Source organism: Oncorhynchus masou, chromosome 4, assembly GCF_036934945.1.
Source record: "Oncorhynchus masou masou isolate Uvic2021 chromosome 4, UVic_Omas_1.1, whole genome shotgun sequence".
In the NCBI taxonomy this organism is placed as follows: domain Eukaryota; kingdom Metazoa; phylum Chordata; class Actinopteri; order Salmoniformes; family Salmonidae; genus Oncorhynchus; species Oncorhynchus masou.
Genome location: NC_088215.1, coordinates 4,354,139 through 4,381,931, shown reverse-complemented (window position 1 = coordinate 4,381,931; position 27,793 = coordinate 4,354,139). Strand labels below are relative to the sequence as shown.

The following is a 27,793-nucleotide window of genomic DNA, read 5'->3' as shown; positions in this document are numbered from 1 at the left end:
AAATATATCACTAGCCACTTTAAACAATGCTACCTTATATAATGTTACTTACCCTACATTATTCATCTCATATGCATACGTATATACTGTACTCTATATCATCGACTGCATCCTTATGTAATACATGTATCACTAGCCACTTTAACTATGCCACTTTGTTTACATACTCATCTCACATGTATATACTGTACTCGATACCATCTACTGTATCTTGCCTATGCTGCTCTGTACCATCACTCATTCATATATCCTTATGTACATATTCTTTATCCCCTTACACTGTGTATAAGACAGTAGATAAGGAATTGTTAGTTAGATTACTTGTTGGTTATTACTGCATTGTCGGAACTAGAAGCACAAGCATTTCGCTACACTCGCATTAACATCTGCTATCCATGTGTATGTGACAAATAAATTTGATTTGATTTGTTTGATATCTCCCCAGAAAGGCCCTCACCACTTCATCCTTCACATGCGGATTGTACATGGTTACGGTGACCACCCTGAAGTTGTTCCTTGCCAGGCTGGTCACCGTGTAATGGCACAGGGGTCCTTCTTCTTTCCCTTCCCTCACCATCTTCATAATCTCGTCGTGCTGTTCTTCCAAATGTACAGTCACATCAAACCCTTTCTCCACCGGATTCCCCTGAAGGCAGAGGACATCTTTCACCTTCAACTTCAGATGCCCCATCAGAATGGTCCTCGCAAAGGTTTCTCTCCCCCAAGGCTCCATCTCTCTTTCCCTCCAAGAAAAACGCACCGTATTGATTATAACAGAACATGGCCAAGATGTTCAAATGTTCATAGATGACCAGCATGGTCAAATAATAACTCAGTGGTGTAACAGGTCAGCACCTCAGGAGTAAATGTCAGTTGGCTTTTTATAGTCGATCATTCAGAGTATCTCTACAACTTCCATTTCACATAATCATCTACAATATAAACATGGTGTCTTCACATACATTTAATTCTGTAATTGGTTACATTTTTACAATACTTGTCAACAATTAAATCAACTACAGGGCTTCACCTTCTACAATATAAACATGGTCTAGCCGTCAACAATTAAAAACACATTTCTAAATAATAATATACAAGCATATTATTTTCTTCTCCTTTGTCTTTCTATAGAATCCTAAAACTCACTAGCTTCTAGAACTCTTGTCCCCTTGGAAAGAGCCCAAACAAAACTCATATCCAATACGGAAAAGCATGCGGTCAAAATAAATTGTGATCCATGGTAATGTGACAGGTTAAAGGAAATATTCATAGCCTGTTATACATTAAAAAGTATTAGTAAGTTCATAGTATGTGAGGATCTTAAAACATCTCAGGTTAAAAATATGCATTCAGTATTAGTTGATAGAGATTGATAACATTCATATAATTGTGTTAAAGTTCAAATCTGTCAAAGGGTACGAATTGTGAGAGTAATGTGTAAACGTTATATTGATTACTTTATTTTGTGGTGCCTAAAAGTGTTAATCTGTGATCTACAAAATGCTCTTAATATATGAGCCGGAGATCGATTGCTCTGGTCTCCACCTATATTCCTGGGGAAAATCGCGGTCTTTTCTCATTGAACTTAAAGTTGAATTGAGAATACAACACCGTATCACTCTCGTGATTATTTCTCCCCTGTTTTCAGGTACTTTATTGATGATAAAAATAGGAATTTAAATGTTATAACTCACTAACATGTCAAGAGTGTTTAAGGTGTGTTTTAGTAACGACTTGAGGAAGTTCGAGTTAAGTTTGAAGAGAGTAACATTAGCCCTGCTCGGTTGAAGTGAAGAATAGCATCGTACTGAGAGTAGCTGCCATTTTATGTCGATTGTGAATGAACATGTGCGTGGTTAATAAGATATTTTGCTGTGTTATTTGTATAATGGGTTTTCTGTTGTTTTTGTAATGTGTTACTTTTGTAAAGATTGAACTTAAAGTTGAATTGAGAATACAACACCGTATCACTCTCGTGATTATTTCTCCCATGTTTTCAGGGGCTTAACAGTAAAAAGCAGGGTAAAAATGTCAAGTTGATTGCATTAATAATAACTATGATTACTAAATGTTACATCATTGTAAATATGAAGTATCAAAACCAAATGTACGCCCCTTTGTTAATATGTAGTGGCAATAATTCACTTAATGGTAAGGCATGTTTGAAATATGAGGTGATTTGAGTCATGCTTCTTCAGTAGTGGAATAAAGACAATTAGCACTTGAATGTTGTCAATAAAATACTGGAGTTATGTTAGATTATTAATAAAATAATTGATTATAGGTGTATAAACTGCAAGTATGTTGAAATTAAGATGTTTTCAAGTCATTGAAAAAACGACCCAAAAAGACATCTTTTCAACTTTCACTTTCAACGACAACCGAACATATATTGGACGTCGGTTATAGCCTGATTTTCAACGTCTTTTCAATGACATTTTGCTAAATGGGAATAGTGCAATGTCAAAACACAGTTTTAACGTGTCCAAATCAATAACCAATATGCAGAAACAGTTTGGGATATATTGAAAACCTAAACATTTTGGAGTGTTTCATTGTGATTCCAGTGGGTCACAAATGTGGTAAGTGTAACACAGCTCTTTTTTGTTAGTCACGTTTTGTTCAATCACATAAATAGTAACTCTTTCAATTCAGAGCCTGGATTGTTTCCATGAGGCTAACATCAATTGAACAAGGGGCAAACATGTAGGGTTCTACATTGACATGCATTAAAATACTCCTACTATAATGTTAAAATAATCTACATTGTGACATTATTTCATTGATATCATGAAACAACTCCTTCATGTATGTATTTTCTGATGTTTGATCAGAGATCTTTTACTAGAGTATCTCTTCCCACATTGACCACAGCTATAAGGTTTCTCTCCTGTGTGTGTTCTCCGGTGTAAAGTCAGACAGCCAGATGTAGGAAAACCTTTCCCACATTGATCACAACTAAGATTTCTCTCCTATGTGTATTCTCTGGTGTACAGTCAGCTGCCCAGATTGACAAAAACTCTTCCCACACTGACCACAGCCATAAGATTTCTCTCCTGTGTGTGTTCTCCGGTGTAATATCAACTGGCTAGATTGACCAAAACTCTTCCCACATTGACCACAGCTATAAGGTTTCTCTCCTGTGTGTGTTCTCTGGTGTAATATCAACTGGCTAGATTGACCAAAACTCTTCCCACATTGATCACAGATATAAGGTTTCTCTCCTGTGTGTCTTCTCTGGTGCATTTTCAGATTGATGGATTGACCAAAACTCTTCCCACATTGATCACAGCTATAAGATTTCTCTCCTTTGTGGGTTCTCTGGTGTAAAGGCAGAGAGCCAGATGTGGTAAAACTCTTCCCACATTGATCACAGCTACAAGATTTCTCTCCTTTGTGGGTTCTCTGGTGTATTTGAAGTTCTACTGAAGGGTTTAATATTTTCCTACAGTCAGAGCAGCAGTTAGATTTCTTCCCTGTGGGTCTCTGCTGGTGTTTCTTATGTTCTGATGTGGAGAGACTCTTCTCTGCCTCTTCGCCATCATGATGTTGTTGAGGCTCCACAGAGGACCCACGATTGTCCCGTCTCTCACCTGTGTGAACGACAAAGTCAGACAGATGATTAAAACCTCTCTGGGATATGTGGCCCACCTGGCCAAAAGCCAGAGAATATGCAGAGCGCCAAATACAAATAAATTACTATAAAAATCTAACTTTCATGAAATCACACATGTAAGATACCAAATTAAAGCTACATGTGTTGTGAATGCATCCAACATGTCAGATTTCAAAAAGGCTTTTCGGTGAAAGCAAACAATGCTATTATCTGAGGATAGCACCTCCGTAAACAAAGAGAAAGATATTATTTCATATTTCAACCCTGCAAGCGCGACACAAAGCACAGAAATAAAAATATAAATCATGCCTTACCTTTGACGAGCTTCTTCTGTTGGCGCTCCAATATGTCTTATAAATATCACAAATGGTCCTTTTGCTCGATTAATTCCGTTGATATATATCCAAAATGTCCATTTATTTGGAGCGTTTGATCCAGAAAAACACTGGTTCCAACTTGCGGAACGTGACTACAAAATATCTCAAAAGTTACCTATAAACTTTGCCAAAACATTTCAAACTACTTTTGTAATACAACTTTAGGTATTTTTTAAAGTAAGTAATCGATAATTTTGAAGACGGGATGATCTGTGTTCAATACAGGAAGAAAAACTGACGCTACCTTTCTGGTCACGTGCCTCCAACAAACAGTACACTTGAAGTGGCCCTCATTTTGAACAGGGCTACTTCTTCATGACACAAAGGAAAAACCTCAACCAATTTCTAAAGACTGGTAACATCCAGTGGAAGCGGTAGGAACTGCAAGAAGGTCCCTGAGAAATCTGGATTCCCAATGAAACCCATTGAAAAGAAAGTAAAATATATCAAATTTTAGATGTTAATTCGAGTGGAGCGAAATGCTTGTGCTTCTAGTTCCGACAATGCAATAATAACCAACAAGTAATCTAACTAACAATTCCAAAACTACTGTCTTATACACACAAGTGTAAGGGGATAAAGAATATATACATAAAGATATATGAATGAGTGATGATACAGAGCAGCATAGGCAAGATACAGTAGATGGTCTCGAGTACAGTATATACATATGAGATGAGTATGTAAACAGAGTGGCATAGTTAAAGTAGCTAGTGATACATGTATTACATAAAGATGCGGTAGATGATATAGAGTACAGTATATACGTATACATATGAGATGAATAATGTAGGGTATGTAAACATTATATTAGGTAGCATTAGGTTGAGGTTATTATAGGAGTTATATAACTATTTCTCTCTATACCATTTGTATTTCATATAACTTTGACTATTGCATGTTCTTATAGGCACTATCGTATTGCCAGCCTAATCTTGGGAGTTGATAGGCTTGAAGTCATAAACAGAGCTGTACTTCAAGCATTGCGAAGAGCTGCTGGCAAACACAGGAAAGTGCTGTTTGAATGAATGTTTGAATGAATGCTTATGAGCCTGCTGCTGCCTACCACCACTGAGTCACCGCTCAGTCAGACTGCTCTATCAAATATGAAATCATAGACTTAATTATAATATTATAAACACAGAAATGCAAGCCTTAGGTCATATTAAATTTAATATCGCTCTTCAACGACCCAGGAAGGGGCGGGGACAAACAGGTTTACCTTGTTTCCCTCCTTCAGGAGTAATTGACTAGTTATAGTTATAAAGTTACACTCCCTTTCAGTCAGTCAACTTCGGTACAATATTCTATGGAGAAATACAATCATTCCCATGCCGACCCAGACACTAAATTAAACGGCCCATGCCAGACCACCCAGACCTGACCCTGCAAGATGGGTCAGTTTTGTAAATGTATTCATTGTCTTTTGTTTGAAACACTCCTGTCAATGTGTTGAGTAAGGACGCACACCTGATTACTCATATAGAAGTAGGACTAGTTTACCTGTCCAGCGAGCAACTGTAAGCCTATAAATGTGCCCATTTGGGGATGTCTGATAGTATTTCTGATCGTCTTAACACACCACCACTAATGAGCTATGGAGCTTCTCAAAACACTTTTTTTCCACCTCAAACAGCAAGTAAACAAAGTGAACTGATTGCCCCCCATCTATCTTCAGAGATCGTGCTGCTAGGTGACCTAAACTGGGATATGCTTAACACCACGGCCATCCTACAATCTAAGCTTGTTGCCCTCAATCTCACACAAATTATCAATGAACCTACCAGGTACAACCCCAAAGCCGTAAACGCGGGCACCCTCATAGATATCATCCTAACCAACTTGCCCTCTAAATACACCTCTGCTGTTTTCAACCAAGATCTCAGCGACTGCCTCATTGCCTGTATCTGTAATGGGTCAGCGGCCAAACAACCTCCACTCATCACTGTCAAACGCACCCTGAAACACTTCAGCGAGCAGGCCTTTCTAATCGACCTGGCCCAGGTATCCTAGAAGGATATTGACCTCACCCAGTCAGTAGAGGATGCCTGGTTATTCTTAAAAAATGCCTTCCTCGCCATCTTAAATAAGCATGACCCATTCAAGAAATTTAGAACCAGGAACAGATATAGCCCTTGGTTCTCTCCAGACCTGACTGCCCTTAACCAGCATAAAAACATCCTGTGGCATTCTGCATTAGCATCAAACAGCCCCCGGGATATGCAACTTTTCAGGGAAGTAAGAAACCAATATACACAGGCAGTTAGAAAAGGCTAGCCTTTTCAAGCAGAAATTTGCTTCCTGCAACACAAACTCAAAAGAGTTCTGGGACACTGTAAAGTCCATGGAGAATAAGAGCACCTCCTCCCAGCTGCCTACTGCACTGAGGATAGGAAACTCTGTCATCACCGATAAATCCATTGTAATTGAGAATTTCAAGAAGCATTTTTCTACGGCTGGCCATGCTTTCCACCTGGCTACCCCTACCCCGGTCAACAGCACTGCACACCCCACAACAACTCGCCCTAGCCTTCCCCACTTCTCCTTCTCCCAAATTCAGTCAGCTGATGTTCTGAAAGAGCTGCAAAATCTGGACCCCTATAAACCAGCCGGGCTAGACAATCTGGATCCTTTCTTTCTATAATTATCTGCCCGAAATTGTTGCAACCCCTATTACTAGTCTGTTCAACCTCTTTCGTGTCGTCTGAGATTCCCAAAGATTGGAAAGCAGCTGCGGTCATCCCCCTCTTCAAAGAGGGGGACACTCTTGACCCAAACTGCTACAGACATATATCTATCCTACCCTGCCTTTCTAAGATCTTCGAGAGCCCCCACCTATCCACTTACGTAATGCGATCTTTCACGCTCATTTTTCAAACTAAAAGCCTGAAACTATGTCTAAAGACTGTTGACACATTTGGAAAGCCATAGAAAAAGGAATCTGGTTGATATCCCTTTAAATGGAGGATAGGCATGCATAGGAACAGAGAGGTTTCAAAATAAGAGGCACTTCCTGATTGGATTTTCCTCAGGTTTTCGCCTGCAATATTAGTTCTGTTATACTCACAGAGAATATTTTTACAGTTTTGGAAACTTTACAGTGTTCTCTGACAATTATATGCATATTCTAGTTTCTGGGGCTGAGAAATAGGCAGATTCAAATGGGTACGTTTTTTAGCCAAAAGTAGAAATACTGCCCCCTACACGCAAAAGGTTAACAAACAGATTACTGACCATTTCGAATCCCACCGTACCTTCTCCACTATGCAATACGGTTTCAGAGCTGGTCATGGGTGCACATCCGCCACGCTCAAGGATCTTACACGATATCTTAACCTCCACCGATAAGAAAAAATACTGTGCAGCCGTATTCATTGACCTGGCCAAGGGTTTCGACTCTGTCAATCACCACATCCTCATCAGCAGACTCAACAGCCTTGGTTTCTCAAATGATTGCCTCGCCTGGTTCACCAACTACTTTTCTGATAGAGTTCAGTGTGTCAAATCAGAGGGCCTGTTGTCCGGGCCTGTGGCAGTCTCTATAGGGGTGCCACAGGGTTCAATTCTTGGACCAACTCTTTCTCTGTATACATCAATGGTGTCGCTCTTGTTGCTGGTGAGTCTCTGATCCACCTCTACCCAGACAACACCATTCTGTATCCTTCTGGCCCTTCTTTGGACACTGTGTTCATTAACTACCCTCAAGACGAGCTTCAATGCCATACAACTCTCCTTCCGTAGCCTCCAACTCCTCTTAAATACAAGTAAAACTAAATGCATGCTCTTCAACCGATTGCTGCCTACACCTTCCTAGCAACACCACTCTGGACTAGAAGTCGACCGATTAATCGGAATGGCCGATTTAATCAGGGCCGATTTCAAGTTTCCATAACAATCGGAAATAGGTATTTTTGGACACTGATTTGGCCCCCCCCCCAAAAAAAATATGCCTTTATTTAAAGGATTTAAATTTAAGTGAGTTTTTATTTTACCTTTATTAAACTAGGCAAGTCAGTTAAGATTAAGAACACATTCTTGTTTTCAATTACGTCCTAGGAACGGTGGGTTAATAACTACCTGGTTCAGGGGCAGAATGACAGATTTTTACCTTGTCAGCTCGGGGATTCAATCTTGCAACCTTACAGTTAACTAGTCCAACACTCTAACCACCTGCCTCTCATTGCACTCCACGAGGAGACTGTCTGTTACGCAAATGCAGTAAGAAGCCAAGGTAAGTTGCTAGCTAGCATTAAACTTATAACTTATAAAATCTTATAAAAAACAAGCAATCAATCATAATCACTAGTTAACTACACATGGTTGATAATATTACTAGTTTATCTAGCGTGTCCTGCTTTGCATATAATTGATGCGGTGCGCAATTGAGAAAAAGGACTGCCGTTGCTCCAATGTGTACCTAACCATAAACATCAATGCCTTTCTTAAAATCAATACACAAGTACATTTTTAGTTAACTACATATCTAGTTAATATTGCCTGCTAACATGAATTTCTTTTAACTAGGTAAATTGTGTGACTTCTCTTGCAACAGAGCCATGGTATATGCAACCGTTTGGGCCGTTGCGAACTGTGTGAAGACTATTTCTTCCTAACAAAGACAGCCAACTTCGCCAAACGGGGGATGATTTAACAAAAGTGCATTTGCAGAAAAAGCACAATCCTTGCACGACTGTACCTAACCATAAACACCAATGCCTTTCTTAAAATCAATACACAGAAGTATATATTCTTAAACCTGCATATTTAGCTAAAAGAAATCCAGGATAGTAGGCGATATTAACCAGGTGAAATTGTGTCACTTCTCTTGCGTTCATTACACGCAGAGTCAGGGTATATGCAACAGTTTGGGCCGCCTGGCTCGTTGCAAACTAATTTGCTGGAATTTTACATAATTATGACATGACATTGAAGGTTTTGCAATGTAACAACAGTATTTCGACTTATGGATGCCACCCGTTAGATAAAATATGGAACGGTTCCGTATTTCACAGATAGAATAAGCGTTTTGTTTTCGAAATTATAGTTTCCGGATTCGACCATATTACTGACCAAAGGCTTGTATTTCTGTGTGTTATTATGTATAATTAAGTCTATGATTTGATAGCTGATAGAGCAGTCTGACTGAGCGATGGTAGGCAGCAGCAGGCTCGTAATCATTCATTCAAACAGCACTTTTGTGCGTTTTGCCAGCAGCTCTTCGCTGTGCTTCAAGCATTGAGCTGTTCATGACTTCAAGCCTATCAACCCCCGAGATTAGGCTGGTGTAACCGATATGAAATGGCTAGCTAGTTAGCAGGGTGCACGCTAATAGCGTTTCAAACGTCACTCGCTCTGAGACTTGGAGTAGTTGTTCCCCGCGGCTTTTGTGGAGCGATGGGTAACAATGCTTCGAGGGTGGCTGTTGTCGATGTGTTCCTGGTTCGAGCCCAGGTAGGGGCGAGGAGAGGGATGGAAGCCATATTGTTACACTGTCAATACTAAAGTGCCTATAAGAACATCCAATTGTCAAACGTATATGAAATACAAATGGTATAGAGAGAAATAGTCTTATAAATACTTCAACCTAAAACCTCTTATCTTAGCTTTCATATGTTCTCATGTTCTGAGAAAGGAACTTAAATGTTAGCTTTTTTACATGGCACCTATTGCACTTTTACTTTCTTCTCCAACACTTTGTTTTTGCATTATTTAAACCAAATTGAACAGGTTTCATTATTTATTTGAGGCTAAATAGATTTTTGTTAATGTATTATATTCAGTTAAAATAAGTGTTAATTCAGTACTGTTGTAATTGTAATTATTACAAATACATTTTTTTAAATTGTCTGATTAATCGGTATCAACTTTTTTGGTCCTCCAATAATCTGTATCGGCGTTGAAAAATCATAATCGGTCAACCTCTACTCTGGACATTTCTGACTTAGAATATGTGGACCACTACAAATACCTAGGTGTCTTGTTAGACTGTAAACTCTCCTTCCAGACTCACATCAAACATCTCCAATCCAAAGTTAAATCTAGAATTGGCTTCCTATATCTCAACAAAGCATCCTTCACTCATGCTGCCAAACATACCCTCGTAAAACTGACCATCCTACCGATCCTCGACTTCGGGGATGTCATTTACAAAACAGCCTCCAATTCTCTACTCAATAAATTGGATGCAGTCTATCACAGGGCCATCCATTTTGTCACCAAAGCCCCATATACTGCCCACCACTGCGACCTGTACTCGCTTCATACTCGCTTCATACTCGTCGCCAAACTCACTGGTTCCAGGCCATCTACAAGACCCTGCTAGGTAAAGTCCCGCCTTATCTCAGCTCGCTGGTCACCATAGCAGCACCCACCCGTAGCACGCGCTCCAGCAAGTGTATTTCACTGGTCACCCCCAGGGCCAATTCCTCCTTTGGCCGCCTCTCCTTCCAGTTCTCTGCTGCCAATGACTGGAACGAACTACAAAAATCTCTGAAACTGGAAACACGTATCTCCCTCACCAGCTTTAAGCACCAGCTGTCAGAGCAGCTCACAGATCACTGCACCTGTTCATAGCCCATCTATAAATAGCCCAAACAATTACCTCATCCCCATACTGTATTTACTTATTTAGCTCCCTTGCACCCCAGTATTTCTACTTTGCACATTCACCTACTGCAAATCTACTATTCCAGTGTTTTTAATTGCTATATTGTATTTACTTCACCACCATGGCCTATTTATTGCCTTTACCTCCCTTATCTCACCTCATTTGCACACACTGTATATAGACTTTTTCTACTGTATTATTGACTGTATGTTTGTTTTACTCCATGTGCAGATTGGTAGAAATGGTCAGATGAATTTGCACTCCAAATGTCGGTTGCTGATTGCTTGTGTAGCCTATTACCAGCAACTTCAGAATTTATGAAGGCCAGCAGGTGGTGCAAGGAAGAGTTCTCTCTCTTCTGGTTGGGCATATTGATGTAATGGCATGAAAATAAATTGGCTGAATATTATATAATGACCTAACAACAGCTCTAACAATTTGACCCCCAAAGGAAATCTACACAGGTCATTCTAGAATATACTATATATCCTAGAAACCTGGTTAAACTATCATTATGACCTCAAGCATGGCCAGTCCTTGTACTCACAGTGTAGTGAATTCGGGGGTAGCCCTGAGCTGAACTCAAACCTGGGTCAAGCGACTGTCAAGCCAACACCTTATAGCTGTTATGCCGAGATGTCTGAACTTCTTGACGAGGAAGCTAGATGTTGGGTTACGGTTTCTACAATAGTGTTCGCTATGAATGTGAGAGTGGTTACACTTCTCCTTCCCCCATCCCTCAGCTGTTTACCAAACCAAGTCTCTGGGCAGACATTTTGTTGCTGTTTAAAAAAAAACACAACCCAGCAATCTGCAGTTCAAACAATAACAAATCTGTCATTCCACCACTATTTTGGTAATAAGATGATTATGGGGTTGGAGAAATGTAACTACAGACAGAAATACCTATGGATGCAAGGACTGACCATCCATGAAATCAACATTATAGTTTTAACCATGTTGAGGCGATAGTGTTGATTTACATTGTTTTTAAACAGAGTAAAAAAAAGCTTATTTGGGGTTCTGATGGGGTACAACAGTTGAACTAAGCTCAAGAGGCATGTGTTATATTTTATAAGAATCAATGGCTATAAATAAATAATTTAAAAGTCACAATATGGATGTAGCAATTGCAGATTTCCCCTTTAACACCACACATCAGTTCTACAACTGCAGAGTTTGTGCTTCTGTTTTTAAGACAGTACTTTACTAGTCTTAATCAGGGAACGGTTTCTCAAAACCATCTTATGGCTAAATTCATTGTTAGAACCATTGGATGCCTTAATATGATGTGTTTGGGAAACCGGGCCCAGATATCCAGGTTCCTCCTCTTCTTCCTCCTCCTTTCTCGATGTAACAGTCATCTCTCCCTCCTCCTCCTTTTTCACTCCATAAACTGCATCCTCATCCTCTTTCACTCTGAAAGTGTCTTCCTCTTCTTTCACAGTAACGGCCTCACCCTCTACTTCTTGTTTTACTGTGATATCCACCTCTTCGTTAGCAGAAGGAGAGTAGCTTAGTAACCTCATGGTCGGAAATGTTAGCTAGCTAGGCTAATGCTAACTTAACCAGACCGCTAGCTGACGAATAACAACACTGTAAATATGAAATAAAATCGGATAACTAACTAGACGACAGAAGTGGGTTTAAAACACAGTAGATAATATACACTAAAGCATCTAAAGAGCTTTATTGGTTCGGCTATTTTGTCTAGCAAGCTACCGAGGTGTCTGACTAATTGTTGAAAGAAGCGTTCCGTCCACAAGATTATGTCACAATAACAGCATCGCTTTAAATTCCCAGACCGCAATCTGCTGACTGGAGTGGGTAACGCAGTTGAGTAAAATGTATATTGTATCTTCAGAAAACAGGTTAAAGTGTAGGAAGCATGAGATTTTACTCACCAGTGTAACAATAAAGTCTTAGTAAGCCAGTTGTAGTCACGATACGGTTACCTATAAGTACAAACAGTTATGTTTTTGCGTTAATATATGTAATAACTTATTTTGTGAACTCAACCAAACTAGTCCCAATGCAGTATTTCTCAACGTCATATGGATGATCAACTCTGTACTACTGAGTTTGTATGCCAGTGTAACGGTGTAATGAAGTTACATTTTTTAAATATATTGAACCTTTATTTAACTAGGCAAGTCAGTTATGAATTAATTCTTATTTACATTGACGCCTACCCCTGCCAAACCCTAACCCAGAAGATGCAGGGCCAATTGTGCACTGCCCTATGCGACTCCAAATCACGGCTTGTTATGATACAGCCTGGTTTTGAAGAAGGGGCGGTAGTGACGCCCCTAGCACTGAGATGCAGTGCCTTAGACCGCTACCCTGTCGACTATTGTCTGTCCCGTCAATGCAGGTAATTTATGACAAATGTATAAAGTATATGTTTTATAAACTCATGAACAGCAGCGAGTTTATTAGCCCAGTTTTTTTTAGATTAGGTGTATTATACCTTTTCGCTACCAGTGGGACATTGAGTAATTTGAGGAATCTTTCAGGTTTATTTGATATTTTTGATTGATAAATGGATGACAGTTTATTCTGATATGGTGAATATGAGACACATGGAAATACTGTATTTATTTTTTATTATAGTAAATTAGGAATTAGTAGGAATTGTTAAATCCACTATACGATCACAATAACTTTGATAGACATTTCAACTGTTTTTTTGTGAGTATATTATGGGGCAGATTTATGTAGAATTGCTGTGGGAGTGCTATTTATATCCCGTCACTACAGATCATTCATCCATACTGTGTGTGTTCCATCATTGCACGTTTGGAAATAAATGAACTATCCATCCATTGCTCCTTCCTATGTTGACTCACTGACTTGAGAGACGGGGCCAGGAAGGTCACACTAGGTCGATATCTAGCTCAAGCTTGCAAACGTTAAACACACCCCCGTCTCCATTAACTACATCACAACTGCCCAGACCCACTAGAACACACCCCCGTCTCCATTAACTACATCACACCTGCCCAGACCCAATAGAACACACCTCCATCTCCATTAACTACATCACACCTGCCCAGACCCAATAGAACACACACCCATCTCCAGCGCCCGCATCAGCACCATTTTATTTCTCTCTTGTCATTTTCAACTTTCAGATAATAAAGCATTTTACTTTTCTATTGAATTATCAACAGAGGATTGGCTGATTTCCAGGTTTTAAGTATATTTATGATGACTGATTAGAAAAGTATCGTCCAACCATCGGGTATCTCACTGCATCCTCATATGCCATGTCTTGAAATATACAGACAGACGGATCAAAAGTATTTTTACATTGTATAACTGTACTTCTGACAGCCAACTTTCTAACTCCTCCCATAACTTTATGATGTCATAACATTTTGGCACATTCCCAGAAGGATTACGGAGTCATTGTTAGTTTTACAACTTAAGACATGACTCTGCCGTTGTGCTGTAGAATTTGTGAATTTTGTCTCTTGTATAATAAGGGACTATCATTTGTCCCAACATCACAGGCCACAGACTTTGATACAGTTAAAAGTGTTTTAATGGGGTTTCTCCCTATGCACCTGCCAATTTAAATCCATTAAATGAGACAAGTTACCAGAAAGAACATATTGCTGATGCTCTTCTCATTGATAACCTGAATGACAATTAACTTGTGGGCGGTGGTCGTGATGACGGCCTATTGGGTGACGTCATCCATCGGGATTCCCCCAAAACAGAAGACGCTCTGGATTCATCACTGGAGTCAGATGTGAAGGAGGAGGTTGATCATCAGGAGTCAGATGTGAAGGAGGAGGTTGATCATCAGGAGTCAGATGTGAAGGAGGAGGTTGATCATCAGGGGTCAGATGTGAAGGAGGAGGTTGATCATCAGGAGTCAGATGTGAAGGAGGAGGTTGATCATCAGGGGTCAGATGTGAAGGAGGAGGTTGATCATCAGTGAATCTCTAGGATTGTGACTTGGCTGGCATTTCCAGTTCCAACTTGGTATATTTTGAATGTTGATATTTTGAAACTATGTTATATATTTGTACCTCATGTTTCATGAAGTGATGCCACTAACTACTGCCCCTATATATACACAGTGTATTCGGAAAGTATTCAGACCCCTTCACTTTTTCTACATTTTGTTACGTTACAGCCTTATTCTGACATGGATTAAATCATTTTTTCCCCTCGTCAATGTAAACACAATACCCCATAATGACTTCACAATACCCCATAATGACATCACAATACCCCACAATGACGTCACAATACCCCATATGTCATCACAATACCCCATAATGAAAAAGCAAAAACAGGTTTTTATAAATGATAAATTAAAAAAATATGATTTTCTTTCAAAAACAAGGACATTTCTAAGTGACCCCACATTTTTGAATGGTAGTATGATGTATTGTTACACCATGTAGGAGCAGTATAGACCTAGTCTGTTTATTATATACATCTACATGATGTATTGTTACACCATGTAGGAGCAGTTTAGACCGACAGTAGCTTGCTACTTATTTAGATTTAGTATGACTTAATGAAACTGCCTTAAATGTGCAGGAGTAAAGATGTTTTTCTTCGCACTAATCAATCAACACATTCAGGTCTTTATACAGTGCCTTGCGAAAGTATTCGGCCCCCTTGAACTTTGCGACCTTTTGCCACATTTCAGGCTTCAAACATAAAGATATAAAACTGTATTTTTTGTGAAGAATCAACAACAAGTGGGACACAATCATGAAGTGGAACGACATTTATTGGATATTTCAAACTTTTTTAACAAATCAAAAACTGAAAAATTGGGCGTGCAAAATTATTCAGCCCCTTTACTTTCAGTGCAGCACTGCAAATCTATCAGTATCAGACCACTGCAAATCTACCAAGACCTGGCCGTCCCTCTAAACTTTCAGCTCATACAAGGAGAAGACTGATCAGAGATGCAGCCAAGAGGCCCATGATCACTCTGGATGAACTGCAGAGATCTACAGCTGAGGTGGGAGACTCTGTCCATAGGACAACAATCAGTCGTATATTGCACAAATCTGGCCTTTATGGAAGAGTGGCAAGAAGAAAGCCATTTCTTAAAGATATCCATAAAAAGTGTTGTTTAAAGTTTGCCACAAGCCACCTGGGACACACACCAAACATGTGGAAGAAGGTGCTCTGGTCAGATGAAAACAAAATTGAACTTTTTGGCAACAATGCAAAACGTTATGTTTGGCGTAAAAGCAACACATCTCATCACCCTGACCACACCATCACCACTGTCAAACATGGTGGTGGCAGCATCATGGTTTGGGCCTGCTTTTCTTCAGCAGGGACAGAGAAGATGGTTAAAATTGATAGGAAGATGGATGGAGCCAAATACAGGACCATTCTGGAAGAAAACCTGATGGAGTCTGCAAAAGACCTGAGACTGGGACGGAGATTTGTCTTCCAACAAGACAATGATCCAAAACATAAAGCAAAATCTACAATGGAATGGTTCAAAAATAAACATATCCAGGTGTTAGAATGGCCAAGTCAAAGTCCAGACCTGAATCCAATCGAGAATCTGTGGAAAGAACTGAAAACTGCTGTTCACAAATGCTCTCCATCCAACCTCACTGAGCTCGAGCTGTTTTGCAAGGAGGAATGGGAAAAAATTTCAGTCTCTCGATGTGCAAAACTGACAGAGACATACCCCAAGCGACTTACAGCTGTAATCGCAGCAAAAGGTGGCGCTACAAAGTATTAACTTAAGGGGGCTGAATCATTTTGCACGCCCAATTTTTCAGTTTTTGATTTGTTAAAAAAGTTTGAAATATCTAATAAATGTCGTTCCACTTCATGATTGTGTCCCACTTGTTGTTGATTCTTCACAAAAAAATACAGTTTTATATCTTTATGTTTGAAGCTTGAAATGTGGCAAAAGGTCGCAAAGTTCAAGGGGGCCGAATACTTTCGCAAGGCACTGTAACTGTTATGCCAAGAAGTCTGAACTTCTTGATGGGGTAGCTAGGTGTAGGGTTACGGTTGCTACAATAGCTTTCTCTATGAATTTGAGAGTGGTTACATTTCTCCAGCCCCCATCCCTCAGCTGTTTACCAAACCAAGTCTCAGGGCTGACATTTTGTTGCCGTTTAAATCCTAGATAGCCCCTTTAAAAAAGCCACACAATCAACCAACCAATCTGCAGTTGAAACCATAACAAAGCTGTCATTCCACCAGTGTTTTGGTAATAAGATGATGATGGGGCTGGAGAAATGTAACTACTTTCAAAGTCATTGACAGACCTATGGATGGAAGGACTGACCATCCATGATATCAACATTATAGTTTTAACCATGTTGAGGCTAAACAATTTTGGTTTACATTGTTTCTAAATTTTGGAGTAAAAAAATAAGCTTATTTTGGGTTCTGATGGGGTACAACAGTTGAACTAAGCTCATGAGGCATGTGTTATATTCTTCAAGAATCAATGGCTATAAATAAACACATTTAAAAAGTCAAAATATGGATGTAGCTATTGCATATTTCCCCTTTAACACCACACATCAGTTCAACAACTGCAGAGTTCATGCCTCTGTTTTTAAGACAGTACTTACTAGTGTTACTCAGGGCCCGCTCACAGTTAGAACCATTGGATGTCTTAAGATGCGTTTGGGAAACCGAGCCCAGATATCCAGTCATCTCCTCCTCCTCTTTCACTCCAAAACATGCATCCTCCTCCTCTTGTTTCACACTGAACACGCCTTCCTCTTCTTTAACTGTAACGTCTTTCTCTACTTCTTTCACTATAACAGCCTCACCCTCTACTTGTTTTTGTATTGTGACAGCCTCCTCTTCCTCTTTCACAACAACGTTCAGGCACAGACCATCTTTCTCTGTCCAGCAGATCTCATCTTCTTTAGCAGGAGGAGAGTAGCTTAGTGACCTCATGGTCGGGGATGTTAGCTAGCTAGGCTAATGCTAACTTAACCAGCCCGCTAGCTGTCTAATAACAACAGGGTAAATATGATGTTAAATCGGATAACTAACTAGACGACAGAAGTGGGTTTTACAATACAGTGGCTAATAAACACGAAAGTGTCTAAAGAGCTTTATTGGTTCGGCTATTTTGTCTAGCAAGCTATAGACGTGGCTGACTAGCTGTTGCTGCTGTTGAAAGAAGCGTTCCGTCCACTAGATTATACGTCACACCAGCAGCATTGCCTTAAATTCCCACACCGCCACCTGCTGGAGTGGGTAACGCAGTTGAGTAAAATGTATATTTTATTTCAGACATGTTAAAGTGTAGGAAGCATGAGTTTTTACTCACCAGAGTAACAATACAGTGTGGTTAAAGCCTGAGTTGTAGTCACGATCTAGTTACCTATAAGTACAAACAGTTGTGTTTTTGCTTTATTACATATTTTGTGACTTATTTCTGGATATCTTCTAAACTACCCACAATGCACTATATCTCAACGTCATGTGGAGTATCTACTCTGTCCTACCAAGTTTCGTATGCTAGCTTGGTATCTAGCTCAAGCTTGCTAACGTTTGCCACACCTCATGCTTTCATGCACTGTGGGATTGTGTTCTCTAGTGGGAACACGGTAGAGCTTCTGGACTTCAGAACAGCGATTAGTCACCTCGAACTTGACAATTATTTTTTCTTTAACGAGTCTGATGCGAAGTATATACTGCTTTCTGGAGACCAGGCCCAAGTCCCTCACCTGAAGAAAATGTGGAAACAAGCTGCCAGACGAGATAAATGCCTTTTATGCTCGCTATGAGGCAAGCAACTCTGAAGCATTAGAGGAGAGCACCAGCTGTTCCTGATGACTGTGTGATCACACTCGCCGTAGCCGATGTGAGCAAGACCTTTTGACAGGTCAACATTCACAACGTTGCGGGGCCAGACGGATTACCAGGGCGTGTACCCAGAGCATGCGCGGATCAACTGGCAATTGTCTTCACTGACATTTTCAACCTCTCCCTGACAGAGGAGGTCAGAGACCTGGCAGTGTGTTGCCAGGACAACTACCTCTCCCTCAATGTAAGCAAGACAGAGGAGGTGATCGTGGACTACAGGAAAAGGAGGGCCAAACAGGCCCCCATTAACATCGACGGGGCTGTTGTGGAGCTGGTTGAGAGTTTCAAGTTCCTTGGTGTCAACATCAAAAAAAAATCATGGTCCAAACACACCAAGACAGTTTTGAAGAGTGCACGACAAGACCCCCCCCCCCCCTCCCCAGGAGACTGAAAATATTTGGCATGGGTCCCCAGATCCTCAACAAGTTCTACAGCTGCACCATTGAGAGCATCTTGACCGGTTACATCACCGCCTGGTATGGCAACTGCTCAGCATCCGACCGTAAGGCGCTACAGTGGGTAGTGTGTACAGCAGAATACATCACTGGGGCCAAGCTTCCTGCCATCCAAGAATAGGCAGTGTCAGAGGAAGGCCCCAAAAATTGTCAAAGGCTCCAGTCACCCAAGTCATAGACTCTTCTCTCTGCAAGCGGTACCAGAGCCCCAAGTCTAGGTCCAAAAGACTCCTTCACAGCTTCTCCCCCCAAGCTATAAGACTGCTGAACAAGTAGTCAAATGGCATCTGGACTATTTAGATTGACCCCCCCACCCCCTTTTTTTACGCTTCTGCTACTCGCTGTTTTATCAATGCAGAGTCACTTTACTCCTACCTACATGCTCATATTATCTCAATTACCTCGACTAACCTGTACCCCCGCACATTGACTCAGTACCGGTGCCCCCTGTATATAGCCTCATTACTAACCTGTACCCCTGCACATTGACTCAGTACCGGTACCCCCTGTATATAGCCTCATTACTAACCTGTACCCCCGCACATTAACTCAGTACCGGTACCCCCTGTATATAGCCTCATTACTAACCTGTACGCCTGCACATTGACTCAGTACCTGTTGTTTTCAGTGAATGTGACAAAAACCATTTGATTTGATTTGATTGGTTTGGTATTGTGCTTGTTCGACATTGCAGGCGACAGTGCAGGTGACTGCCGACTGACTGATCTGATCCTTGCATCATAAATAACTACTCATTATTATTTATAAATCAGTCAGCCAGTCACCATTTACCCACGATGCAGCATGGATTTGATGCTCTCGAACACGGCCAGTGGTTTAGTAAATGACATAAAGGCTAAGCTGAGCACGCTGTACGTTGTGTGGAATATCATCTATAATAATGACATAAAGGCTACGCTGAGCACGCTCTACGGGGTGTGGAACACCATCTATAATAATTTGGCTGTTCTAAATTCTGTGTTGCTCAAAGCCTTGAGTAATGAACCTATTTTTGACACAATTGGCTGGAAAGTCGCCCTTTGCCTTGATGACAGCTTTGCACACTCTTGTCATAATCTCAACCAGCTTCATGAGGTAGTCACCTGGAATTCATTTCAATTAACAGGTGTGCCTAGTAAAATGTTAATTTGTGGAATTTCTTTCCTTCTTAATGTGTTTGAGCCAATCAGTTGTGTTGTGACAAGGTATGGGTGGCTCTCATGAGGACCGCAACAGGAAAGGAAGACCCAGAGTAACCTCTGCTGCAGAAGATACGTTCACTAGAGTTAACTGCACCTCGGATGGCAGCCCAAATAAATGCTTCACAGAGTTCAAGTAACAGACACATCTAAACATCAACTGTTCAGAGACTGGTTGAGTTGCTGCATGCAAAAACACTGTTTACAAAATCTTTGTTAAAGAACAAGAAGGCCTGCACACTGTTTATAAAAAATGTGCTTTTCTTTCAAAAACAAAGACATTTCTAAGTGACCCCAAACTTTTGAATGGACGTATTGTTACACCATGTAGGAGCATTATAGACCTAGTCTGTTCATTATATACATCTACATGATGTATTGTTACACCATGTAGGAGCAGTATAGACCTAGTCTGTTCATTATATACATCTACATGATGTATTGTTGCACCATGTAGGAGCAGTATAGACCTTCAGTAGCTGGCTACTTATTAAGATGTTGTTTGACTTAATGAAACTGCCTTAAATGTGCTGTAGTAAACATTGTTTTGTTCCCACTAATCAATCAACACAGTCAGGTCTTTCTATGTCTCAATATAATAGTATAATTTAATTAAATCCATTTAAATATCTTCTTTGTCTGAAAATAAAATATGATCCTCAACTGCGTTTCCCCTCCAGTCAGCAGACGGCGATGTGCGTCTTTCAGGCACGCATGCCAGCGTGACGTATAATCTAGTGGACGGTTCTTCAGAAACAGCTCGTTCAACCACCGCGGTAGCTTTCTAGCCAACACAGCTTGAATCTTTCGGCTATTTATACGCTTTCGGTGTATATTAGCTACTGTGTTTTAGACACACTTCTGTCGTATCTACTTCTTAACCTATTTAATTTAATATTACGTTATTTTTTATTAGTCAGCTATAGTAGCTGGCTGGTTAAGTTAGCACTAGCCTAGTTGCTAATGATAGCTAGCTAACGTCCCCGACCATGAGCTCCCTAAACTTCTACCCTTCTGTTAAAGAAGAGGGGGTCTGCTGGACGGAGAAAGAAGCTCTGGGCCTGAACATTGTCGTGAAAGAGGAGAAGGATGAAGAGGATGTCACAGTAAAAAAAGAGAAAGACGTTTCAGTTAAAGAAGAGGAGGATGCAGTTTTTGGAGTGAAGAAGGAAGGGGAGATTGCTGTCACATTGAAAGACGAAGAGGTGGAGATAGGAGATCTGATTGACACCAGTAAGTACCGCCTTAAATGTGTTTTTAACTTTGGATATTCGGAGTTGGCTTGTCAATACCTCTTCAACGGAGGGCCCTAGGATGATAACTGATATGTCTAGAATCAGAAGACGTAGACAACAAGCTACCCCTTGTTTTCTCCGTTCCGTTTCCAAAAAGTGACTTAACATATATATTTGAGTAGGTTCTATCTGCTGACCGCAGACTGGGGGGCACGGCATGTAGTGATTTTAATGTAGTGATGATTTACTACACACCGTGCCACGTGAGAGTTGGGTTGGCTACACCAAAGATTATGGATATACTGACAAGATGTCTCTCTGCCCAAACAAGGGGAGTCGTTGTCCACAAAGCGGCACTGAGGGTTCTTTAGCTCCCGCCTGCCCTTTCTTTGGATTGGTGGATACTTCTTCTTATTGTAATCTATTTTTTTTTTAATATTCTATGAGTGTTGTTGACGTCAACCGCCTGTATTCAATGGAGATAGATGCTAAGTTACTAGCATGAATATGCATAGCAATCTGAAGACAACTCCTATAGTGTTTTATTAGAACACACCGTTCTATACAATCCACCTGGTAGAGTTTCATATCTGACAGAGATGAACACAACGTTCTATACAGTCCACCTGGTAGAGTTTCATATCTGACAGAGATGAACACAACGTTCTATACAGTCCACCTGGTAGAGGTTCATATCTGACAGAGATGAACACACCGTTCTATACAGTTCACCCGGTAGAGGTGGCTAGAGAGAGCTACTAGCATGAATATCCATAGTGATCTGGAGACAACTCCTATAGTGTTTTTATCAAAGTTGTTGGTATGTCACGTGTCCACATAGCTTCTGTTGGATCAAGTAAACCTCACATAGCAAATAAGCCATTAATTTTGTTGTTGACCAAATTCAACTCTTTGATCATTGTTTCCTCTTGGATACAAACTACTGTAGCCTGCTGGCATAACCTAGAGAGTTAGAACCTACTGTAACCTACTGGCATAACCTAGAGAGTTACAACCTACTGTAGCCTGCTGGCATAACCTAGAGAGATACAACCTACTGTAGCCTACTGGCATGACCTGGAGAGATACAACCTACTGTAGCCTACTGGCATGACCTAGAGAGATACAACCTACTGTAACCTACTGGCATGTCCTAGAGAGATACAACCTACTGTAACCTACTGGCATGACCTAGAGAGATACAATCTACTGTAGCCTACTGGCATGTCCTACAGAGATACAACCGCTAATCTTTTTTCTCACTTTTATGGGGTATTGTGATGGCATTAAGGGGTATTGTAATGTCAGATTGAGCACTTTTAAAAATGTCATCCATTTTAGAATAAGGCTGTAACGTAACAAAATGTGTAAAAGGGAAGGGGTCTGAATGCATGTATGTTGTATGTTCTAGGGCTGTCCCAGATAAATAAATAAAAAGTAGATTTTTTCTTTCTACCAATTGGTAGGTTGAAATGGTATGACATATATTTTTCCATATAGACACACGTGTGTTTAGTAAAATCAACTGTATGTGTTTAGTAAAATCAACTGTATTGTGTTTAGTAAAATCAACTGTATTGTGTTTAATCAAATCAACTGTATGTGCAGAACTTGAACTGAACTGATGCTTCAAGCGTTTGCTTAAATAATTAACACAAATGCCTTGAAGAAGCCAGAGATCAATATAACCAGAAGAAAATAACCAACCGACCTGCTGCTGGCCTTCATAATTTGTGACGTTATGCTCCTGAAGTTTCCGGTAAAATCTGCAAACTTTTTCCATTTGGAGTGCCAATTTCTTACCATTTCTACCGATCTGCGTGTGCTACATTAGTTGTAGTAATAACATGTGGATTTAATAGTACCTAGTTTCCCTCCTTCAGGGAACAGTAGTTATAGTCATAACATGTGGATTTAATAGTATGTTGTACCTAGTTTCCCTCCTTCAGGGAACAGTAGTTATAGTCATAACGTTAAGCTTGTCATATGTTAAACTTAAATACTGGATCTTGCTGTCGGACAGTTTTTTGTTTTCAGGTCTCTGAATTGCTCTCTAATAACTACATAACATTTAGTGTCTCCTTGCGCTGGAAGAACAGTTTTCATGGGCACAGAAATCCTAAATTATTTCAGTTTGCTAAATCCGAGAGTCACCTTAAGTTGATTCACAACACCCAAATCGACACGCATTAATGCTGTTCTTCAATAATTACACATAATACTTAATACAGTAGCTGTTTAGTTACAGTCACATGTTCAACTATCATCAGCTGATCCATGAAATCATTTTCTGCATGCCAGTCAAATGACAAACATCAAGACATGCAACAACAATCAAAATGCTTCTTCATTCATTACTCTGGTAAAGACGGTTATGCCATGCTCCACGTTGGATACAACATCCTTAACAAATTGATGTTTATAATGTTATTGTCTGCTTGATTTATAGTAGGGTCTCGTTAGTCTGTCTGGACACAGAGATACTTAGCTCATAAGGTGTAGAGAGAGAACTGTTCCGTGATGTATATGCTATTGTACAACACACAGAGCTATTTTTCTTTATTCAGGACATTTAGAATGACAACACATTACAGAGTAGCCTAGTGGGATTATTCACAAAATTATCTGGTCATCAGCTTTTGAAATGTCATGAGACATTTTAGTTTCCATGTTTCACCTGAAATATGAAATGATTTATAATCCAGGGAGGTGTTTCTGCACCCAAATTGCGTGTGCATCACCCTTGTTGCAATTTTAGCAAACACAGAAAGGGGCCTATATTGGAGACCAAAAGTAGCCTGGCATACTGCTTATGATTTCAACAACTTTTACTTATTTCTAGCCTACAAACATCGATGTTACTACTATTGTGAAAATATGACTAAATAGGACTATAGGACTAAGACAATTCTGACGTAATTTTAACATTCATTACAGACGTCAATTGTTGTACAACATCATGGCTACGCTTTTGGCATCACCTTTAACAGTGGATTTCTGCTGTTGTGGGCCTTTAATCATCTGTCTGACTTGTTGTTCACACAGGAGAGAGATGTGACTATCGTGGATCCTCTGGGGAGCCTCAACATCATGATGCTAACGAGGCAGAGAAGGGTCTCTCCACTTCAGAACACCTCAAGAAACGCCAGCAGAGACCCACAGATAGGAAATCTCACTGCTGCTCTGACTGTGGGAAACGTTGCAAATCTTCATCAGAACTTAAAATACACCAGCAAGTACACACAGGAGATAAATCTCACCACTGTTTTGATTGTGGGAAGAGTTACTTAAGATCAGAATCACTAAAAGTACACCTGAGAATTCACACTGGAGAGAAACCTTATAGCTGTGATCAATGTGGGAAGAGTTTTACTCAGTCAAGCTGCCTGAAAACTCACCAGAGAATTCACACTGGAGAGAAACCTTATAGCTGTGATCAATGTGGGAAGAGTTTTACTCAGTCAAGCTGCCTGAAAACTCACCAGAGAATTCACACTGGAGAGAAACCTTATAGCTGTGATCAATGTGGGAAGAGTTTTACTCACTCAAGCTGTCTTATAGTACACCTGAGAGCGCACACAGGAGAGAAACCTTACCACTGCTCTGACTGCGGAAAGAGTTTTGTTAGTTCAACAGATTTAAAATCCCACCTGAAAATACACACAGTAGACAAACCTTATAACTGTACTCAATGTGGGAAGAGTTTTAATCACTCAAGCTGGCTGATAGTACATCTGAGAGCACACACAGGAGTGAAACCTTATAGCTGTAATCAATGTGGGAAGAGTTTTGTTACATCTAGCCATCTGACTCTACACCAGAGAACACACACAGGAGAGAAATCTTATAGCTGTTGTCAATGTGGGAAGAGTTTTATTCAGTCAAGTAGCCTGATATCACACCAGAGAACACACACAGGAGAGAAACCTTACAGCTGTAATCAATGTGGGAAGAGTTTTACTCAGTCAAGCAGCCTAGTATCACACCAGAGAACACACACAGGAGAGAAACCTTACAGCTGTAATCAATGTGGGAAGAGTTTTACTCAGTCAAGCAGCCTAGTATCACACCAGAGAACACACACAGGAGAGAAACTTCATAGCTGTGATCAATGTGACAAGAGATACTCTGATAAAAGATCTCTGATCAAGCATCAGAAAATACATACATGAAGGAGTTGTTTCCTGATATCAATGAAATAATGGCACAATGTAGAATGTTTTAACATTGTAGTAGGAATATTTTAATGATGTCACAATGTAGAATGTTGTAACATTGTAATAGGAGTATTTTAATGACGTCACAATGTAGAACCCTAATTATTTCTCCCCTGTTCTATGAGCCTCATCAGTGGATTTTTTTTTGTATTTTGCATCTTTCCCTCGATCCTGACTAGTCTGCTAGTCCCTGCCACTGCAAAACTTCTCCGCTGCATGATGCTGCCACCCCCATGCTTCACAGTAGGGATGGTGCCAAGTTTCTTCCAGATGTGAATCTTGGCATTCAGGCCAAAGAGTTTAATCTTGGTTTCATCAGACCAGAGAATCTTGTTTCTCATGGTCAGAGTCCTTTCTGTATTTTTTGGCAAACTCCAAGCAGGCTGTCATGTGCCTTTTACTGAGGAGTGGTTTCCGTCTGGCCACTCTACCGTAAAGATCTGATTGGTGGAGTGCTGCAGAGATGGTTGTCCGTCTGGAATGTTCTCCCATCGACACAGAGGAACTCTGGAGCTTTGTCAGAGTAACCATCGGGTTCTTGGTCACCTCCCTGACCAAGGCCCTTCTCCCAAATGTATGTAGTTCTGTACTTGAGCTGATCTTGTCTATTGATTTGTGTCATGTTTTGTGTGGACCCCAGGAAGAGTAGCTGCTGCTTATGCAACAGCTAATGGGGATCCTAATAAAATACCAAAATACCAAGATTGCTCAGTTTGGCTGGGTGGCCAGCCCTAGGAAGAGTCTTGGTGGTTCCAAACTTTTTCATTTTAAGAATGATGGTGGCCACTGTGTTCTTGGGGACCTTCAATGATGCAGAAATGTTTTGGTATCCTTCCCCAGATCTGTGCCTCAACACAATCCTTTCTCAGAGCTCTTCGGACAATTCCTTTGACCTCAGGGCTTGGTTTTCACTCCGACACTGTGGGACCTTATATAGACAGGTGTGTGCATTTCCAAATCATGTCCAATCAATTGAATTTATCACAGGTGGACTCCAATCAATTTGTAGAAACATCTCAAGGATGATCAATGGAAACAGGATGCACCTGAAAGCAATTTCAAGTCTCTTAGCAAAGGGTCTGAACACTTAAGTAAATACATTTGCAAATGGTTTGTCATTATGTTTGTGTAGATTGATGAGGGGAACTTCTTTTCGAATAAGGCTGTTATGTAACAAAATGTTGAAAAAGTGAAGGGGTCTGAATACTTTACGAATGCACTGTATATCACTGGGCAGATTATTCTACCGCTGGCAGTTTTGTACACAGTCATGTGATACATGGTATAGAAAAATCCAATCTTAGGAGAATACAAGGGAGGCACTATACTGTGTGTCTGCAGGTGTCAATCTGGTCAAAACCACTGATAAGGTGCCCCTCCACCCTCTGGTGGGATGGATCATGTCTACAGAGAAACCTAGATTCAAATACTTAACATTTGTGTGTATTGGGTATATATTGTGAAATTGTTAGATATTACTTGTTAGAAATTACTGCACTGTCGGAGCTAGAAACGCAAGCAATTCGCTAATAATAATAAAAATATCTGCAAAACATGTGTATGTGACCAATTATAATGTGATTTTGATTTGAAATAAATGTCCTATTTATCAAAGGTGCTTTTGGCTTGGGTCAAAATTACTCCAAAGGATTTGAATTTGTTAAAAGTCCATTTTGATACAGAAACACTAAACCATAGCTGGTTTATTAATAACAAGTTGATTGACAAAGTCGTGAAAATTGTAAGAATTGAATAAACCACATTTTGGCTATGATAAAAGATATGCCTCATGTCAGAAGTATGGTTCAATGGAAATATGTAGTGGTGTGTAAAGTTTGTTTTAAATACTCACTCATTAAACACGAATCAATCAACATATGCTTCTCTTTGAACGACTTAATATTAAACTTTTATTAAATAAATGAAAAATAAAACTGTGTATTAAACACACTTCTTCCGTATGTACTTGTTGGCCCATTTAATTATATATTTATGTTGTTTGTCAGCTAGCTGGTTTGCTAAATTAGCTTAGAACTAGGCTAGTCACTAATGCTAGCTAGCTAACATCTCCGACCATGAGTTCACTAAGTTACTCTCCTCCTGATAAAGAAGAGGAGGTCTGCTGGACGGAGAAAGAAGCTCTCATTAAAGAGGAGGAAGAAGAGGAGGATGTTACAATACAAAAGCAAGTAGAGGGTGAGGCTGTTACAGTGAAAGGAGAAGAGAAAGACCGTTCAGAGTGAAAGAG

At 40.2% G+C, this 27,793-nt stretch overlaps 2 protein-coding genes across 3 annotated transcripts; one reads left to right on the top strand and one right to left on the bottom strand.

The window, feature by feature from the left end:
- Positions 1–949: 949 nt before the first annotated feature.
- LOC135521905 (zinc finger protein 239-like) lies at positions 950–17,752 on the bottom strand. 2 transcript variants are annotated; one of them, XM_064947716.1, is made up of 2 exons: positions 17,188–17,752; positions 950–3,593 (listed from the first exon to the last, which is right to left on the bottom strand). In XM_064947716.1, the coding sequence occupies exons 1-2, from the start codon at positions 17,519–17,521 to the stop codon at positions 2,959–2,961; spliced, it is 969 nt and encodes a 322-aa protein (XP_064803788.1). In that variant the 5' UTR covers positions 17,522–17,752; the 3' UTR covers positions 950–2,958. The 2 variants fall into 2 exon arrangements, 1 of the variants encoding a protein (XP_064803788.1); XR_010452621.1 differs by lacking the exon at positions 950–3,593 and adding an exon at positions 14,129–14,345.
- Positions 17,753–20,826: 3,074 nt separating this feature from the next.
- LOC135521902 (zinc finger protein 501-like) lies at positions 20,827–27,163 on the top strand. The gene is made up of 2 exons (XM_064947702.1): positions 20,827–21,326; positions 24,374–27,163. Exons 1-2 carry the CDS (start codon positions 21,083–21,085, stop codon positions 25,498–25,500), a joined length of 1,371 nt encoding a protein of 456 aa, XP_064803774.1. The 5' UTR covers positions 20,827–21,082; the 3' UTR covers positions 25,501–27,163.
- The last annotated feature ends 630 nt before the right edge of the window (positions 27,164–27,793 follow it).

Excerpts from the sequence above, each read along its gene's own strand:
- LOC135521905 (XM_064947716.1), bottom strand. The coding sequence starts at position 17,521 with ATGAGGTCACTAAGCTACTCTCCTCCTGCTAAAGAAGATGAGATCTGC. Across the intron at positions 3,594-17,187 it reads GCGGGCCCTGAGTAACACTA|GTGAGAGACGGGACAATCGT; the intron begins GTAAGTACTGTC and ends TCGTTCACACAG.
- LOC135521902 (XM_064947702.1), top strand. The coding sequence starts at position 21,083 with ATGAGCTCCCTAAACTTCTACCCTTCTGTTAAAGAAGAGGGGGTCTGC. Across the intron at positions 21,327-24,373 it reads AGGAGATCTGATTGACACCA|GAGAGAGATGTGACTATCGT; the intron begins GTAAGTACCGCC and ends TTGTTCACACAG.